Source organism: Sturnira hondurensis, unplaced genomic scaffold, assembly GCF_014824575.4.
Source record: "Sturnira hondurensis isolate 20B ecotype Veracruz unplaced genomic scaffold, ASM1482457v3 Scaffold0009733, whole genome shotgun sequence".
Classification (NCBI taxonomy): Eukaryota; Metazoa; Chordata; class Mammalia; order Chiroptera; family Phyllostomidae; genus Sturnira; species Sturnira hondurensis.
The window spans coordinates 5,642,997-5,662,215 of record NW_028082364.1 but is presented as its reverse complement, the minus strand read 5'-3'; the positions used below and the strand labels follow the sequence as shown (position 1 = coordinate 5,662,215).

Sequence of the window (19,219 nt, the reverse complement as noted above, 5' to 3'; positions counted from 1 at the left end):
AACACCAACCTTGAAAGAAAGAACTGATGAACTGGACCTCGCTAAAATGAAAAATTTCGCCTTTGCAAAAATACTGGCAAGAGAATGAAAGAAGACTGGGAGAAAAACGTCTACAAGAGATACAACTGAGAAAGGACTGACAGAACTGTTAAAACTCTGCCCTGGCAGGTGTAGCTCAGTGGATTGAGTGCAGGATGTGAACCAAAGGGTCGCCGGTTCGATTCCCACTTAGGGCACATGCCTGGGTTGTGGCCCAGGTCTCCAGTAGGGGGCGCAAGAGAGGCAATCACACATCGATATCTCTCCTCTCCATCAGTGGCATTTCTCTCCCTTTCTTCTTCCCTTCTCTAAAAACACATAGATAAAATCTTTAAAAAAGGATAACATTAAGAAAATAACCTGATTCAAAAATGGGCCAAGAACCTTCAAGAGACACTTCAAGGAAGATACAGATGGCAAACACGCACACGAAAGGCTCCATGTCTGTCATCAGGAAAACGCAAACTACAAGCATGAAACACTGCAATGCACCTATAAGAACGGCCAGATGCAAAACCCTAGCGCCGCGGGCCAGTGAGGGTGTGGTCACCGGGAACTCGCGGTCACTGCTGGCGGGAATGTAGAGGGGGCAGCTGCTTTGGAGGGAAGTTGGAGGGCTTCTTGCAAAACTAGGCCCACTCTTACCGCACTTCACCACACCATCCAGCAACCACGCTCCTATTTCCCCAATGAGCTGAAAACCCACGGCCCACAGCACCTCCACGCAGGCGCTCTCGGCAGCTCTCTGCCTAACCGCCGAAACCTGGACGTCCCCAGCACCCATGGGTGAGGGGTAAAGGAACTGGGGTCCATCCAGACTGTGGAACGTTATCGAGCACGGAACGGAGACGGACTCTCAGGCCAGCAGAGCACTGCGGTCCCCCAGCAGCTCCTACTTCTGCCCCAGCCCCACTGGCGCTGCACGTGCCGAGTGGCCCATTCCCTCCGCCCACACTCCGCTCCTGGTGCATGTGCTCAACCAACTCCCACATCTCCCCCGGGTCAGGAGTGGTCCCCTGGACTCCTCCAGCTGGGTCACAGCCCCCCAACTCTGGGTGCAGACCTAACGCCCCTCTGCATCCGAAAACTGCCTGACATGGAGAACCTGAAGGGGGCGGGTCAGGCCTTGTTGGGCTGCAGGTCGCTCTGCACAGCTTGCAGGCCCCTCCGCAGGAGCAGCAGGCCCCGGCCCGAATGCCCTGCCCTCTGCTCTGACTCTCCCTCCCGTGGCACACGGGCGTGGACTCACCCATCAGGCTCTGGCGTTCTTCCTTCTTCCGGGCTTTCTGCTTGGCCTCCAGTTGCACCACTGACAGGGACGGCCCTACTGTGGGGCTGGGGAGGGCGCTGGCCGCAAAGCGAGCCAGCAGGCCCAGCCCGCTCTCCTCCAGGCCTGGCGACAGGTCCCGCTCCCGGACCCCCAGCCTGTAGCTGCCCACGGCCTCGTCTTCTTCTTGCTCCAATTTGTCTTCCTCCTCCTCCTCCTCCTCGGAGCTTTCATCTGGCGTGCAGAAAACAGGGGAGAGTCAGAGCCTCGCCTGGGCCTGAACCACCCCCACCCCCCACCCCCTGCTCGGCCAGAGCGCCAGCCTAGCTCCTCACTCCTCACCAGCTGGGGTGGTCCAGAACCAGCCCGCTAGTCCCCCCAACGGCCCAGTGCCCCATCAAAGCAAGCCCAAGCCGTGGGCATCCCGGACGGCCCAGAGTGGGCAGCAGCTTTGGGGCCAGAGGGGTTTCTGTCAGGGGAGCACCGACATGCACCTGTGCTGCCGGGGGGCGGGGGGGCGGGGGAGGGACACACGGACAGGACTGGAGACGGCTCTCTCCACGGTCTCACACGCACACACACGCCCCGACGTACAACGTGAAGGCTGAGGAAGGAGGCAGGAGAGAAGAGAGGAAAGAGGAGGCCTAGGGAGGGAGTGGAAGGACAGGAGAGGGCCTGGGGGCTCAGGCTGGGGTTGTGGGCACAGGTGCTGGGGGCAGTTTGGGGAGCTGGAGGCCTGGGGGCTGGCAGCAGGAGAAGGTGGAGCCTGGTCTCTCCTTGGGGATGGGGATACCCACGGTTGAAGCCCTGAGCAGGCTCTAAGATCCAAGGCTGGCTTGCAGTACCATTCCTCTCTGGAGCGCTTGGGGCAAGGCCCTGGCCCTCTCGGAGCCCCATTTCCCGTCTGTGGCCCAGGGCCACCCTCCAGGCCCACCCCAGCTAGAGGGAGCAAGCAGGACTGCACATTGGTAGCAGAAAGCACTTTGCAGGCGCACAGAGAATTAGACACCCAGAGCCACCCTGTCCTGCAAAGGAGCAGCTGCTGGCCATGCCGCTGGACCGGGAAGGGAGAGGCAAGGGTGCAGGCGCCCACTGTCCCAGGGGCCCAGGAGGCTCAAGCGCTCAGGGAGCAGGACTCAAACCTGAGGGTGACCAGTCAGCCTGTGCCCATGGTCTAGTGAAAAGAAACTCTAAAGGCCCGTGTCTCCAGCTGGTGACTGGACACGCCCCTCCCCTGGGCCTGGCCCTGTCCAACCAGCCAAAGGTGGGGAGACCCCCGCTCCCCCACCGGAATCTACACTGAGGGTCAGGCTAGAGGCACAGGCTTGCTCTGACCGCCCCCCCCACCCCCCGCCCAGGCTCACCTAACAGGTCACAGATCCCTGAAGGGACACCTGCCCACGGGTGCCTGTCCACCCAGAGCACGGGAGCATTGAGGGACTCTGGGGGCTGCTGGCCAAGGCTAGACCGGGTGAGGCTAGAGGCAGAAGCGGTGTCTGGGGTGGGGACACTAGGGGCTTGGTCAGCTCCACGTTCTCCTGCCAACGCCCCAGGCCACCTGCTTGTTTGAGTGCAACCAGTGGCCACATGGGGCAGCCCTGGGGTGCCAACTAGGACAGAGGCTCTCTGACCACCAGGGGGTCGGTGTCCGCTGAGCGTAAGGACGCTCCGAAGGGAGTGGAGAGAGGAAGGAGGCAGAGGCGGGGAGGTTAGGGGTGAGGAGAGGAGGCCGGCGCGCCGAGCGATGGATGAAGCGGGATGGAGGCCAGCGGGCAGGCGGGCAGCAGGCAGGCAGGCACACTTGCGACCGTGCACGCTGCGGACGTCACGCGGTCTGTCTCCGCCCCAGTGGGCCACAGCGGCAAAGCAGGCTAAGTGTAGGCAGACTTTCGACAGCGCCTGGGTCTCCCATATCAGGGCCCCCGGGGCGGGGGCGGTGGCTGGCTGGCTGGGGTGCGGGGTTGGGCGGTGGCCAGCCTTCCCTTCTCCAGACGGCCTTCCTGAAGCTGCTCAGGTGTGGAGACTCGGAACCCTCCCCCACCCAGGAGGGGTCTCCCCTGCAGGGGCGGGTGGGGGGCGGCCGCCTCTGGCCTTCTGGGGGCCGGAACACCGGCATCAGAACCTAGAAGGCCAGCAGCAGCCCTACCCCAGCGCCTCGAGATGGGGGAGTGTTTGGAAGGCAAAAGCCAGAACAAGGGGTGTCTCCTGGGACCCTCCCACCTCCCACTCCCAGTCTGACGAGCCTGCCCTGGTTGCTTCCCGAGGTGGCCGGTGACCAGGTCTGCAGGGCAGGGGGAGCAGGTGTGGCAAGAAAGCCACCTGGAGTTGTCCACACCTGAGGCAATGGAGCTTGCCGAGGGCAGGGGGGAGAAAAAGTCCCGACAAGAAACCCAGGGAAACGGAGGGGAACGATTTTTTATTAAAAATCTCCTGGCCGTAATGTGGTTTGGTTTTGCAAAACCCCACCAGGAAATGCCAAAGCGACCCGCTGCTGCCATAGCCGATGGGGGCAGCCCCGAGGAGGGAGGTGCAAGGGGACAGGGGGAAAGGGTGTGCCTACCTACGGACCAACGAGCCGGGCCGGGCCCCAGCTCAGTGACCCGCGGCGCCGTCTGCCCTACTCCCAGCCTTCGCTTTGCGTCCGAGTGCAGCGTGAGAGCGAATGCAAGAGACCAAAACAGACATTCAAAGCATCATGGGTAGGGGTCAAGGGTGAAGGTATGGTCAAGCTGCTGGGGGGAGAAAGCAGACACACTGGAAAAGCCAAGCCAGTTAGGTGTTTCAGTGCCAGACGTCAGTGCGGCCCTGTTACCCAGACATCCCTGCGGAGGCCTGACTGCGGGGTCTGCATGCGGCGGGCCCCTCCCAGCACCCCTGCGCGCCCCTAGCTAGGCTCTGACTTCTGCTGCATCCGGCCCTGGGCTGAGGGCCCCTATGGCAAACAGCCCCTTGCTAGATCTGGGGGACTGTCTGCTTCTTTACGGGGCTGGAGTGGAGGCAGGGGAGCCCCAAATTTAGAAGCTGGCACCCTGGCTTTAAGAGGGGAAATAGGGAAGTGTATCGTGCAGAGAAGGCATGGAGTCCAGGCTGGAGGGTGGGGATGGGGGGAACAACCAACCAGCCAGACGGGCCCACGAAGGCCTAGGATGGAGGCCACCCGGGGAAACCAGGCTGGCTGGCCTGTTGCCCAGGAGAATGTGAGCCCCAAGGGTATCTGGCTCCCTGCTGTGCCATCTGCTGGTCCCCCAAAATGAATCTGGGCCATCAGGGCAAGAGGCGTGGGAGGGGGAAGGAGGACCAGGAATGTGAGAGCCAGGCTTGGACCGGGCAGCAGCGCAGATCCAAGGTCCCAGCCAGTCTCTGTCCGAGTGGCCCGTACCTGCCTGGGCCTCACTCGGGGAGGGTCGGGGTCCTGGCTGACACCCAGTGGCTGCCCCTGGGATCCCTTGTAGGGGTCCATCCTGAAGCAAAGCCTCAGCCAGGGCAAGAAACCATTCAGAGTCTGCCGGCCAGAGGTCCTTGACCCCACCCCTCCCTGTGTACCTGAGGTGGAGGTGGCCCAGGCCGAGCTGCGAGCAGCCAGGCCCCTGGACTCTGGGCCCAGTGCTCTCTCCAAAGCCCTGCGCTCGGCCCCTAGACTTTCAGGTGATTTTGACCCTGCGCTGCCTACACGCCCCTCCAAGCAGAGATGTGTGTTAGCAAACGAGACTTTGTAAATGTGTTCGAGGCACTAGTGTGCAGGAACAGAGCTTTGAGAAAACAAAAGACAAACAAACAGCTAAAAAAAAAAAAGATGACGCTGGAGGTGGAAGCGGTGGACCCGGAACCTGAAACACGACCCGCATGCCAGCAGCTCCCGGGAGGTTTGAGTAACAGAGAAAAGCGGCCTCTGTCCCCACCCCTTCGGGGAGGGGTGGGGGGGAGGGAAGCGGCACCCTAACGGTCTAAGTCAGGACACAGCAAGAGAGACAAAGCACACGGGTTTAGTTAAAAATGAACTCGATATATTTAATAAAGCTTGGTATTACCAAAATTGCGGTACAAACATCAAGTCACACGCCCACACGACAGAATTCCATTTACAAAATGTCCCTGGGGGGGCCCCTGCCGAGACCCCCACCCCGGCCCGCGGCCTAGGGGACACAGGCAGCGAGAACGGGGTGGGGCAGCGGGGGGAGTGGAGGGAGGTGAAGACTCAGATCAGTCCGTATAAAAGCTCGAAAAGAGCCAGCGTGGCGTTATCACAACGATACAGGTACACACCCACCCGAATAAGAGGCTGATACGGCAGGCTACGCTGCCAAGAACCGAGACGGCCGCCCCGCGGCGCCATCGCTCCTGCACCCTGGCTCTCTCGCTCGCTCGCGCTCACTCACTCTCTCGCTCGGAGACACGGAAGGGGGTGTGTTTGGAGCTAGTAACCTTGGTCAAAGGAGTCCTCCGACGAGTCGCTGAAGGAGGAACGGGCCTCGACCTCTGGAAGCAGCAAGCGGAATGGCTGCTTCCTGCCGGCAGCCGGCTTGGGCTTCAGAGTTCGGGCGGCCACCAGGCCCCTCTTGGGCAGCTTGGGGCCTCCGGCCAGCTTGCTGTTCTTTGCCGCCGCACCACACAGGACAGGAGATGTCCGTCTGGAGCCGGAGGGGCCTTGGGCAGACCACTCGTCCCTCAGGAAGTCTTCCTCCTCCGAGTCAGTATCTGTAGTCAAAGTAGTTTTTAGTAAAGTAAGTCACCAGGTGGGGGGGGGGGAGGCTGCTGTTTGTCTTATTGTGTGGCTGTGAGTGCGCCCCGGCGCCAGAACAGACAGGTCCATGTGCCTTCTGGCCCCAGGACAAGAGGCCGGGCTCTCACCTCTTACCTGGGAGGCCCCAGGGCCCTCTCCAGGCTGGCTGCTGCCAGCACCACCCCCGACACAGTCACCTCCACGCACAGCCTTCCAGGCCCTGGAGGAGGGAGTCCCACTTGCAGGAAGGCCTCTCCCCTGGCTGGGGAGGTCACCGCTGGGCCCTGTCTGCCCCAAACTGCACCCAGCCCGGGGGAGGGACAACGCTCAGGAGGAAAGAGCTCAAGTAAAGCTCTTCTCCCCCAAAACACCAGCTTCGGCAGTGGGCAAACGCGCCTCTTCCCAACACAGCTCTCGGCCTGAAACAGGCCAAGGCAGGTGATGTTAAACTCTCTATCCGGGGAGCCGGTGCCCAGCACACTGCTGCTGGCTTCCCACAAGTCTCAGCCTCAGGCTTCCCAGGGGAGGGCCGCCCAGCTCTGAGGAGGGGACCGTCAGGTGGGCAGAGTTTTGGCTCTTCCAACCAGCCGGCTCCAAACACACACTGTTTTGATCCGCCTGCACTGGGGCTGTCCAGCAAGATTCCACGGGAACAAAGGGGTCCGCAGCCAAAGCCTAATCCCCTCATCCCGTAAAATCTACTTGGAACGCCGAGGACAGGTGCACGGCCACAGCTCTGCCCGCGCCCGCGGTCTCCAAGGCCAAGAGAAGCCATGGACGGGGGTTCCCTCTGGCGGCCGCCTCCAATAATTGCGCTTTCCACACCCACCGAGACCCCACCTGCGGATGGCCTGGCAATTCTGGACAAGGACAACGACAAGCCCTGATGGGCCACTGCCCGACCTCTAACCACAGCTCTCCCTCCTGTGTGCTCCATCCCAAACTGGAGACACCCCTGGGTGACAATGGACAACTTGGCTTCCTGCCAAGAGCCCCCAGGCATGCCACCCAAACCCCCACCCACCCACAGTGAAGAAGCGGGAGCAGCGTTTCTTCTGCCTTCCTCCACCCAGGGCAGCATCACTGCACTAGAACATGCCCTTGACCTTTGTTGACTGCGCACTGTCATAGGCCTAGATGACAGAAAAGCCAACAGGAAAGAGGACCCTCTCTCCACAACCAGCTAGCTAGGGACAGGTCTTGTTGGCTGGGTCTCCCAACATCAACCCACCCCCATCCTGGGACAATGGAATCGTAGACAAAAACATAACAGAGTTTGACTGGCAACCTGAGCATGGCTTCGCGCACGTGCACAAATCCACCACTGTGGACTCGCCGGCTCAGACCCCCCCCCAAGACGGCAGGGACCAAGCTCACCTCTGGCCTCTAACTGTATCCCATTCACATGGAAGTGGGGGAGGGGGGATTCCCGCATCCCTCCTGCAAGCAGCCAGACCACACCCATCACTGCCCTGCCTGGCAAGATGGAGGGCGCTGCTGCGGCCCTCCTCACGGCCTTTTCATGGTTCCGAAACCAGCTGAGGCAGAGAGCAAGGGAAGCCCTTCTGCCTGCCTTCAGAGCTCCCAGTCTCTGGAAGTGGCGTGGACCCTGGGCGGTGCCTGTTTCCACCACACCCATCTGAACCGAGGGACCACAGAAGCTGTCATTCCTTCTTGCCCCCCGACCCCCCGCCCGGCCCCTCTGAGAATCAGCCCCAGAGACCCACTAGTCCTAGGCAACCCAAGACACACGTTAAAAAGCAAAACAAAACAAACACCAGCAACACCTCGTGCCAGGTGCCCCATCCACCTGTTGACCTACGTGAGCTTGCTGAAAGCTCACGGCAGCCCTGTGAGGCAGGTGACCTCAACTTCCAAGTCCAGGATGACTCCATCTTCTTCCTTTAAGAAGGCATGCTTTGCCCTGGCTGGTGTGGCTCAGCAGACTGAGTGCCAGCCTCTGCACCAAATGGTTCAATTCCCAGTCAGGACACATGCCTGGGTTGCGGGCCAGGTCCCCAGTTAGGGGCACTTGAGAAGCAACCACACATTCATGTTCCTTTCCCCCTCTTTCTCCCTCCCTTTCCCTCTCTTTAAAAATAAATAAAATCTTTTTTAAAAAAAGGAAGCACACTTTATTATAACATTGAAAGTGTCTGTTTTTGCTCTTGACGTTGAAACTCCCCAGCCTCCCCCAGGGAACCAGGCAGAGCCAACCAGTAGCCAGACTCAGAAACCCAGACAGTCACCAATGAAAAGGCCCTTCACCCCAGCCGCAGCCTGAGCGTCCACAACAGACCCCGCTGACGGGCACCAGACTGGAGGGAGCCCCTTCTGGGCTTCCTGCCGTGGCCACACCCCTAGTCCCCGTCCATCCTGGGCATTAGGCATTCTGCCCACAAGCAGTGACACCTATTACATGCCACTCGGCAGACTGAGCTGCTAAAGGCCACGAAGAGTCAAAGGGGCTGACACAGGCTGCCTGGCTCAGGAAACCTTGTCCCGAGCTCCCAGCTAAGAAGCTCCAGTTAGTAAAGTGAACTCAGTCCCACGGCTCCGCAGTCCCTTGCAGCCAGTGGCGACGATTGCGGGCGGCGCACAGGCCATGCGGACGGCTGAAGTCTTGGTCCCGGACCCAAGGCCCCACCCAGCACAGTCAACCTCGCCCAGCCTCAGTATCTAAAGACCAAAACGGGGGGGGGGGGGGGGGGGGGGGGTNGTGGGGGGGGGGGGGGGGGGGGGGCGCTACCTAAAAGACTGTCACCAAGACAAAGCGAAAGGCTGCCCGCATAGTTCGGTACCCAGCATGGAGAGCGCTCATTGGATGTTCTTACCAACACTTGACCCGAGGGAGGGGGGCCGCCTGGGGCCAGGCGGGCGGAACCCTCTCTATGGTCCTCAAGAGTGGCCACTCTAGGCAGGGCCTCCAAAACTCAGTGGCACAAAACCTCCACACTGCGGGCTTCGACAACGCGAGCCAAGAGGGCAGGCGGACTTCCGCTCCCGCCACCAATCAGCGGCGCCCAGCTAATATGGCGCCGGCCAATGCAAGTACTTCCGCCCCAGGCGGACCCACTTCCGGCCTGGAGCCAGTGCAAGACAGAAGAGAGACTTCAGAGGGACAGAAACACGAAGGAGAGAAGTAGCGGCCTGCAGGCAGTGCGGCCTCGGCTACTTACTGTACGAGTAGCTGCTCACTTCCGAGGCGAACGGGGAGTGGGCCAACTTGGGTGGGCCTCTGGCCTTGAAGCCTGCCTCCATCTTCCTGGCTTTGGCGGCCCGTTTGTGTTTACCATCTCGGGAGGCTTTCAGAGACAGGCTGAGGCCTTTGGTCAGCGCCTTCCGGTCCTTGCCCAGCAGGCTGTCATAAGGCGTCAAGTACCTGCCGCAGCCCCCGCCCAGCTTGGATTTCCCCCCAGAACTGTCTGAAAACTTGAAGGGGGACTTCAGCTTGTCCTGCTTGGTGAGGGAGAGGGCTTTGTCCAGCTTGCTCGCCAGCTGCTCCTGGTCACTGGCCATCTTCTTCTTCTTAATCTTTAGCTGGAAAGGGAAGTCCCAGGTTAGGTCATTGGACCAGGCCGGGTAGTGGGGCTCAGAGCAGAAGCTCTGAGGAGCCCGACTCCAGTCCTCCCTGCCTCAGTCTATAAAAGGGGGATACCTGTGCTTGGGCACCCGAAGGTCACTCTGCAGATGAACTGAGATAAGGCACGCGGACCACTTATCCAACCGCTATTACTACGGTGATAAAGATCGCTGGCACGGGATCTCCACCCTGGCCCTCCGTGCTGCTATCTGGTGCCTCCCAGGGAAGCGCTTTAAGTAAACAGTGCTGCCAACGACTGGGAGAAGCCAGCTGGACCAAGGGAGCAGGCAGGGAACTGAGCTCCGACACCCAGATCAGAGCCCAGCTGATCTGCTCATCTCAGCCACCTCCGGCAGCCGATGCAGAGGCCTAAATGGGCCCATCCAACCACAGGGGCTGAAGCTGCCAAGAAAATGCCTGGAGCGTGCCTTGGATGCTGAGGCAGAAAGATTAGCGATTTCAAAGATTAAATCGCTGGTTTCCCTCTCGTCAGCTGTAGTTCATTTGTTGTGGAAATGAAATGTGCGGTTTTGAAGCCACTAATGCCCCTCGTTTGCACATTTTATCCCCATTTTCTGTGATCGGGTAACACTTTACAAGGAGGAAAAAGTTGGGCAAGGAAAACAGTGTCATTTCAGCAACAAAAGTGCGCCTCAAAGTTTGAGAGTATAAAGGGTCCCAGTGTACGAACTGGCTTCTCCCCTGCCACTGGGCCCTTACGTGGGTACTTCCCCCTGGTGGTAAGAGCAACCAAAACAGCCCCTTCGCACAAAGCTTTACAAGGAGGGATGACGAGGTATGTCATTACTTAGAAATGGGGGCTTTAGGTGGATGATTTCAATGCTCGGCAGAAATAAGGAAAAATCAAGGAGCTGGCTCTCACCCCATTACCTCTGGAGAGTCACAGAGGAAATCACAATGGCATCAAGCCCTTGTTTCTTAGAACTACAGAATGGTGAAGCTGCTCGTTAAACAATCGTTTAAACTGTCGTTAAACTGTCATTTAACAGTGTGATTGCACAGTCTGTCTTCTTGGCGTCAGCAGAGGGTCGGTCATGCAGCACACGCAGGGGATGCGGCTTTCAGTCTGGGCTCTGCCTGCGGCTGTGTTACTTTGCCAAGTATCTGAGCTCCTCTGGGCCATCGTTTCCCTCCTCTGTGCAGTAAGGCAGGTTGGAGGAAGTAAGGCAACTGTCCCTACAGTTTCCGTGCAGCAGCAGGCCAACAGACTGGCAAAGGGAGTGTGAACTCCACACCCCGCCAAAACTCCAGCGCGTGCCAGCGGCACGCCTGGAAGACGAGGTTACCCACCTGGCTCATGAAGTCTGTCGGGGCATCGTGCTCGTCCCAAGGCTGGCTCCTTCCCCTAGCTCTCCCAGTTCCCACTGGGGCTTCGTGCTCCTCCTCTGGCCCCTTGGGTCTCTTCCTCATCCCCGCTCCCGGCTCATAGGCATCCGATGTCAGCAGGGGCTTGCTGCTCAGCCTGCAACCAGAGGCACCGCTGGTCAGCACCCTGTCCAGGCAGGACTCAAGGGCCCGGGGTCCGCCCTCAGGGCCCTGAATGGCGGGCTCTGGGTGTCGAAGCACAGCGACGAGTCTGGGGAGACGGGTCCTGTGAAACTATGGTGCTGGGATCCTGGGATACTTGTGAATGAGGCAGAAAGAGAGTTTAATGGGAAAGAAGGGAACCCCCTCCGAGGCAATGTCCTCTGCCGGCCGCCTCTTCTCTCCCATAGCCCTTCACACACGCTCACACGCACAGCTTTCCACGGTCAGATGCCTCTTTACCAAAACGTGCCAAGAACCAGGATCAGAAATGCCAAGGAAATCCATCAGCACGGGAGGACGACTAAGATCAAGTGCTTCTCTGAAGAAAGAGCCACGGGTCGGTCTGCAGACCTCTGGGAGTGTAAGCAGCCGGGACATGGTCTCACTGAGGGCTTCTTCTCTTGGCTCCTCTAAACTAAACCCTCACCAGTAACGGTAACAAAAGCATCTAGCTGTCTACCCGGTGCTTGCTATTTGTCTCCTTCCACACTACTGCTTTCCATTTTAGCCACGAAACAATGCTTTTCGTTCTACGTACTATTTTTCATAGCTGAGGAGTCTGAGGCTTGTAAAAGCTAACACCTGGCCCTGGCTGGCGTAGCTCAGTGGCTTGAGCACGGGCCTTCGAACCACACGAAGGCAGTTCGACCCCCAGTCGGGGCACATGCCTGGGTTGCAGGCCAGTTCCCAGCAGGGGACACACCAGAGGCAACCACACACTGATGTTTCTCTCCTCTCCTTCCCTTCCCCTCTAAAGATAAACAAATAAAATCTTTTTTTAAAAAAGCCAACACCTGGCCCAAGGTTACCACCAGGCTGGAGCTGGGGCTCAAAAACAGGAAGTGCAACCCGCTCCAGGGTCCACGTCCCTAACCCGCAGGCCTGTGTGCACTGGCTGGCCCGGCCCCCGCTCCCCTCCCCGGGGCCGCTGTCCCTAACCCCATGGTTGGTGATGGCGTACTTCTTCCTCTATCCTTCTCCTCAACGTGGAACATCCAGGAACTTTAAATGCAAGCTGTGGAGGCCCTTGGGGTTGTCTTCTCCTTAGAAGACTGGCGGCAGCCCCACTGATTCTTCTGTGCCTTTTGAAGACACCCCCCGGGCCCCTCTGCCTCCTCAAGCCAAGCGCTGGGCCACCTGGCATCATCACCTGCACGGATGCGGCAGGCTGAGGCCCAGTCCACCCCTTCCTCTGATCGCCTCGTTCAGCGCTTGCTGCTCCCAACCCCCAGAGAAGACCCCAGCCTGGAGGAAAAGTTCTCATTCCAGCCAGCATTCAGGACCTCCAGAGGGGCCACACCTAACTTCTGCTGCCACTTAAGGAGTTTGTCCCCGAAGGAGACAGCCCCAGGTCACAGGGAGCAGGCTCAGGCATGATGAGCCAGCAGGTCAGGCCAGGCCAGGTGGACCTGGGAATGCCACCATCCAGCACGGAGAGCACCGAGTGTCCAGCATGGACTGGGAGCCCACCCCACAGGATGAGGAGGTGCGCGGAGAAGCGTGGGAGCTGGTCCATCGCCACAGAGAACGTGGGCTCGGCAGGATGACAGGTGAAAGAAGTGCTAAGGTGACGCCCAGGAACCTCTCCCTGGGGCCACCCGCCCGCTCAGTCCTGGCTGGGTGAGCCTGCCTGTCTGATCCGCCACTCGCCTGGCTCACCCTCCGGGCTGCCTGAGAGCTGCCAAATCGGGCGGGTCAGAGCACAGGGGACGCGGGGTCCCGCGCCCAGACACAGGCCCTGCGCGGCCCGTGCTCCTCCCCGCCGAGCTCTGTGCCAGTTCCCGACCCACCGAGGGGCCAGCCTTACTTTCCGCTACTGTTGCGGCTCTTCCCTCTCTTGCGGGGGGGCGACAGGGCGCTCAGGGCGTGGGTCCGTTTCCGCGGCCTGCCAGGGCCTCTGCGTGCCAAGCTTCTATGGGGATCCTCGCGCCTGTCCCTTAAAAAGAATCACACGCTTGGCTGTGAACTGAGGGGTGGAGGGGGCACGGAGAAGAGACACACGATGCGCCCACATCACTCGGGTCCTCACACACCTCTGCCGGCCTACCACAGCGGACCTACTGAGCGCCAGCGCCTACAGAGCCGACGAGGGGGCGCCCTGCTAGGGCCCGGCCGTGCCGCGGGGCGGGGTGCGCACTCACTCGGATTCACGGCGCCTCTGCAGCTTCAGCAGCTCGCGCTGCTTCTCCTTGTAGCGCCGCTGCACCTCGGCCAGCCGCATGCGGAAGTCCAGCTCCACGGCGTCCATGCTGTCCAAGGGCGACTTCATGGCGAACATCTGTGGGGAGAGAGGCGGTGAGGACGCCAAGGCCCACCTGCTCCCTCGGCCCGGCCGGGCGCTGGTCATCTAGGCCATGGCCAGGCTTCACGGCCATGACCCGGCACCCAGCTCGAGTCGCATCTCTGCCACTACCAACTGTGGCCCTGGGCACAGCACATGCTCTCTCGCAGACGGGGGAGGGGTGCAGAGGAGGCCACTGCCCGCAGTCTGCCCCCAGCAGTGAGGGCACAGCCAGGGCTCTCTTTCCGACTCATCACCTGCTGCCCCCAGGACACACCCTGATATGCTGTCCAAGAGGAAACTGAGACCCAGAAAAAAGAAAGAATTTCCCCAGGACCACCCAGCAAGTCAGTTCAGGTGTGAGTTCAGATCCGGCCCCCCTTCCAGCTCCGAAGCCAGCCATGCCCCAGGCAAGGTGACACCTGGGCAGGGGGGCCGTCTCCGCCCCCACCACACTGGCCAGAGGCAGAAAAACCCGGGCCCAGGACGCCTCACCCGCTCCTCCTTCCTCTGCATCCAGCTGTACTTCTTGTTGGGGTTCAGCTCCCGCGGAAGCCGCAGGTTCTTGAGCGGGTCGGCAAAGGGGCTGTCCAGCACCTCCTTCAGCATGTGGCTGCTGGCGGCCAGCAGGCTCTCCAGGGAGGGCCGCACAGCCACGCCCGGCTCCGCACCTGCAGACAGGAGGCAGGTGAGCCGCCCACCTCACCTGTGCTCCCTGGGGACCGGACTGTTTGACCCTGCGGCCAACCCCCCGGGGCCACCAGTCGGGAGGGGAAAGCAGCCCAGATTAACGTGCATTTAGTTGAATGTTTTCTCTGTGACATAACATATGGTCCATCTTTGTGACCATTTCACATGCCTGTTTCCTCCCAGTGTATACAGCTCCGTAGAACTGATTCCCTAATTACGCAGCAAGTTCAGGGCCTCTCAGTCTGGGGCACTGTCCCTGCTCCCTGGTGGGATGCTTAGCCGTCCCGCCTTCACCCACTAGGTGTCAGTAGTGCTCGCCATGAGCCCTGTCTCGGCTCAGGGACGGCCCCTGGTGTGGCCCTCTCTGTCCTGATGGAAGTGAGGAAACCACGTGGTGAACCCCATCAGCTCCCACAGGTACCATCATGGTGAAGCACATGGCCCGCCCTATGGGGACGCCTGTGGAGCACGCCGCAAGGCCCCAGCAGGATCCTGCGTTGGTGGGTGAGGCTGCTCTGGGACAGAGGAGGGGGCCGAGGCGCGGCTTTGGCACCCCCCTCACCCTCCCACACCGCGGTCTAGCTGGGGCTCTCGGGACCCAGAGCCCTCGGCGGCCTGGATAGCTCTGGTGCCAGCTGCTGCGGGATGACCTGCCCCCCAACAAAGCCACATGTTGAAGCCTGAACCCCAGGACCTTAGAACGTGACCTCATTTGGGGACAGTCTGGAAAAATGTGATTAAGTTAAAGTGAAGTCCTCATGGTGGCCCTAATCCAATATGATTACGTCCTTGTAAGAGGAGGTCAGAACACAACCACACAGAGGAACGACCACGTGAGGTCTCGGAGAAGACGCCATCTACACGCCAAGGAGAGCAGCCTCAGAGAAACCAGCCCTGCCCACAGCCGGGTCTCAGACTTCTGGCCTCCGGGACTGGGAGACAACCCCCCCGTGGCTTTGCTAAGGAGGAGGTGACCCAGGGCCAGAACCCCCAGGGTCTGTTGCAAAGGCTGGATGGCCAGCCCACCAGCCCCGCCCCCACCCGTTCGCTCAGTGTGGGTGGCCAAGGGAAGGCTGCACCTGCTTGTGCCGAGGACCGTTCACTGCCCAGCTCCCCAGGGAAACATGAGCGAGCTGTGCTCCATAACCCCAACCTGGCCTCAGGGAAGAGGGACCCGCCAGGACCCCACGCCCCACCCCTGCCCACAGGCACACTTTCCAGCCCCCCACCCACAGCAATGCTACAGGTGAGGTCAGTGTCCAAACCAACAAACCAACAGCTGGTTTCTCTGAAACTTGCCTCCGCCACTTCCCCAGCTCAAAAACGCCCAGCCCCTGGATCGTCTCTCCACACCACGTCCAGCCTGTCCCTGTCCGCAGGGCCTGCTGGCTCTGCCTCAGCCTGCTCCTCCACCTCCGCACCACCCCCACCCCCCGGCCTGGGTGGGCCTCCCCAGGGTCTCCCTGTCCTCACAGCCCCAACAACCGTCCTGCCTAAGTCTGATTCTTTCACCCCAGGTCAAGAGCACCTTCAAGAGAAAGTCCCCTGGGATGGGCCCCGCCCACACCGCTCCGACCCCCGGCCTCCACGCTCTTGTTCCAGCCTGCCAGTGCCAGGCACTGTCACCTCAGGGCCTTTGCACTAGCTGTTCTTGCAGCCCCAATGGCTTTCCTAGAACCGTGTTCCTCCCTCACCTTCCTCAGGCACCCGCATCAAGAGGGGCTTCCCTGGCCACCCCCACTGAGCCCGCCCTTCCCTGTGCTCTTCCCAGGGTCTGCTCCCACCACCCAACACCACCAGGCAGCACCAAGGGCCTCACAAGGCTGCCAGGCCCCGGCAGCCAAACAACGCCGGGGATGCAGCAGGTGCTTACTGAGCACTTGTCGAGTGAGAACAGGTGCAGCCCCAAACAGAAAATGAGGAGGAGGGTGGAAAGGGACAAAAGTGGGCAGCAGCCCCCAAACTGGGGGACCCTCCTCAGCCCCTCTTTCACCCAGGCACCCTGGGCTTTCTGCGTTCCCCCCAGGCAAAAAAAACACAAAAAACACATTGGTAGGATCAAAAGAGTTTGCTCTGTCCTCTGAAAAAATAGTTTTCTTATCCCAAGTCATGTGAACGAAAGCAAAAAGGAGCTTCAGGAAAACAGCCCAAACGCGCCTGCAGGGGGCAGGACGCCTCCCGTCCCAGCTTCTGGGGAGCCACTGGCCACGACCGCGACAAAGCCTTGCAAACGTGGCCTTGCTCTGCCCCAGCAACTCTGCCCCCGGGAGTACACCACCAGGGAAAGCCGAAGCACAGGCAAAGGTTTTCTTCAAGGGAAGACATCGCCTTACTTACAACAGCAGAAAGAAAAGAAGGAAACAAAAGGCAAAAGGAAAAAAAGCCTGACAATCCAGGACTCGACCATGGAAGGCTGGGGCCTTCCAGGGCCAGAAAACTGGGCAGTCCCTTAAAAAATGTTTTATTATTTTTCTAGTACACTTTTTAAGACTTTATTTTTATTTATTTACTTTTAGAGAGAGAGGAAGGGAGGGAGACATCATTGTGCAAGAGACATCTTGCGCGCCCCTACTGGGGAGCTGGCCAGCAACCCAGGCACGTGCCCTGACCAGGAATCTAACCGGCGACTTTTCCATTCACAGGCCGGGGCTCGATCCACTGAGCCACACCAGCCAGGTCCAAAAAAACATTTTAAAAGACACAAATGTCTTCAATCAAAAACACTGACAGTGTTTTTAGAAAATCAAAAAACGGGTAGTAAAGAATACCCTAAGTGAAAAGGGCAGCTTACAGAGCACTGTTTACAAAACAGTCTTAATTTTAGAAATGTGTGTAGAAACAGTTCCAGAGGAAATACACCCCATACTGGCAACGCCATCATGAACTCCTCCACGGCCCTCGCCAGGGCCCCTCCTCCCCGCCGTGCTGCCGAGCGTGGGCGGCAAGGCGGTGTCTGACCCCTTCACGCGTTTCTTGAAGTGCCCCGACTTTTCTGTGTGGAGCACCACGGATTTTGTGCCCAGCCCCGATCCACTGCCCCTTCTGCAGACAGCACCCCACTTCCTCGGAGGCCCCCCCATACTCAGGAAGTGACACCCCATCAAGGGTGGAGCATGATCAGTCTGGTCCAGGCCCTCTCCTGAGCTGCAGCGTTTGCTTTTGCAAAACGCATGAACCCCCAGAGAAACAATAAGAATGAATTGTGACATCTTTGCTAGAGCTACCAGAAGCCCATGGGCCAGGGACAAGTATCCCCCCCACTGCATTAAGAACAGTGGGCCTGCCTTGAATGAAGCCCACTGCGAGAACAGTGGAGCAACAGGACAGAGAGGGACAGGGATGAGGGTGGGAGGAAAGGAAATGCCTGATGACTGGTCTGAGTGCCTGGATACAGCCAGACCTGAAACTGTTGCCTAGCTGCTTCTGCACCTGGTTCTGTAAGCCAATGAATCACCTGCCTTTTCCTAATCCAGTTAAAATGCATTTCTGTCCCTGCTAATACAAAACTCCCCAAGAGAACAAGGAGCAATTTCATCACTAAGCAGCCCCACAGACTGGCCAAACAACTCGGAAGTCCACAACACACTTCCCTGAGCACCTGAAGAAAGGTGTCGCGTGTGTTTTGCCAACGCTGTTAGGAAGTTATGAGTAAACCATACCCTAAGTGTTTTCAAAAATTTTAAACGTTCTTAAAAAAAATTTGGGGGGGCCTTGGTGGGTGTGGCTCTGGCCTGAGTGCCAGCCTTTGAACCAAAAGGTCGCTGGTTCGATTCCCAGTCAGGGCACATGCTGGGTTGCAGGCCAGGTCCCCGATGGGGTGTGTGCAAGAGGCAACCACACACTGGTGTTTCTCTCCTTCTCTTTCTCCCTCCCTTCTTCTCTGTCTAAAAATAATAAATACAATCTTAAAAAACTTCTTTAGAACCAGACTCACACGGACCCACCACCCAGAGCAGCTCACCTCCCAGCTCCTGGCTCCGTTTCTCCAGCTCCAGCTCGGCGATCTCGCTCAGCAGGGTGATGCCCTGCAGGAAGCTATGCTCCAGGACCAGGCTTTGCGCGGCCTCCAGAGGCTCTAGGGCCTGGGCTCCAGCACCCGGGGAGGGCAAAGTCCTAGCCTGGGGTAGCTCTGCAGCCGCCGCCAAGGCATTCATGCCGGCCAGCGGGTCCTCCAGGCCGGGCGAGAACTGATCGGAGCCCTCCTCTTCCAGGAAGCAGGCACTGCTGGGCGTGGGCTCGGCCTCCTGGGCCTCCAGGCCCTCCCCAGAGGGCACGTCGCAGTCTCCTAACTCTAGGCTGGGCCGTGGCTCGCTCGTTGTCCCCTGCGCCAGGGCCTCCTCCGGCACTGCCTCCGCCTCGGCTGCAGCCACGGGCACAGCCACAGGCACAGCCACGGGCACCTCCATGGGCTCCTCCTTAGCCTCAACCAGCGTCTCCGGGGTCAGCTGCCCCCCAGAGTCCGGGGCAGCTATGCAGGACACCATCCGGCCTGGCGAGTCCACTGGCGCTTCTGCCCTCTCAGCAAAGTCCAGGCACCTGGAGGACTCCTCGGCCCCCTGCCCACCGGCGCCCAGCACCGGAACCTCCGGCAGGCCACCTCCGCAGCCGCCCGCAGGGCTCCGGGCCACCATGGCGTCCTCGGGGCGCAGTGCCAGTGGGGACTCCAGGGAGGGCAGCTCCGCAGAGCCTTCGTCCACGTCCTCCACCTCCGCCTTCACCTCCCGCTCCACCAGCGGCTCTCCGTCTGGGCCCTCCCGCAGCGGCTCTGGGATCTTGGAGGGGGACAAGCGAATGGGCTTGTCTTCGGGCGAGAGCACCAGGCGCTCAGGCCCATCAGCCGGCAGTGGCACGTCGGGGGCCAGGCCGTCGGCGTCGGCGGCCGCCGTGGGCTGCAGCAGGAACGGGTAGGGCCTCCCATAGTGTGGCGGCAGGCCTGGGAACGGGTACCTGGGCGGGATATCTGCCAAGGACACGGAGCGTCAGCGAGGCCCCTCCTCCTGCCTCGTCCGCCACCCCTGTGTCCCCACCAACACCCACCCACCAGCGGGAACAGATCGAGAGCCCCCCTCTCTGCTCTCCGGGGTCTCGTCT

The 19,219-nt window shown here is 60.0% G+C and overlaps 1 protein-coding gene across 4 annotated transcripts in view; it reads right to left on the bottom strand.

The window, feature by feature from the left end:
* The window catches only part of TNRC18 (trinucleotide repeat containing 18), a 78,094-nt gene that overhangs the window by 22,397 nt on the left and 36,478 nt on the right, over positions 1–19,219 (bottom strand). For all 4 annotated transcript variants that reach the window (XM_037057889.1, XM_037057891.1, XM_037057890.1 and 1 more), the window contains 8 exons: positions 18,090–19,088; positions 13,934–14,109; positions 13,299–13,435; positions 12,965–13,093; positions 10,921–11,092; positions 9,206–9,566; positions 5,729–6,001; positions 1,289–1,540 (listed from right to left, as the gene is read on the bottom strand). In XM_037057889.1, the coding sequence (XP_036913784.1) occupies positions 1,289–1,540; positions 5,729–6,001; positions 9,206–9,566; positions 10,921–11,092; positions 12,965–13,093; positions 13,299–13,435; positions 13,934–14,109; positions 18,090–19,088 (2,499 nt within the window). The remainder of the gene's footprint in view (positions 1–1,288; positions 1,541–5,728; positions 6,002–9,205; positions 9,567–10,920; positions 11,093–12,964; positions 13,094–13,298; positions 13,436–13,933; positions 14,110–18,089; positions 19,089–19,219) is intronic.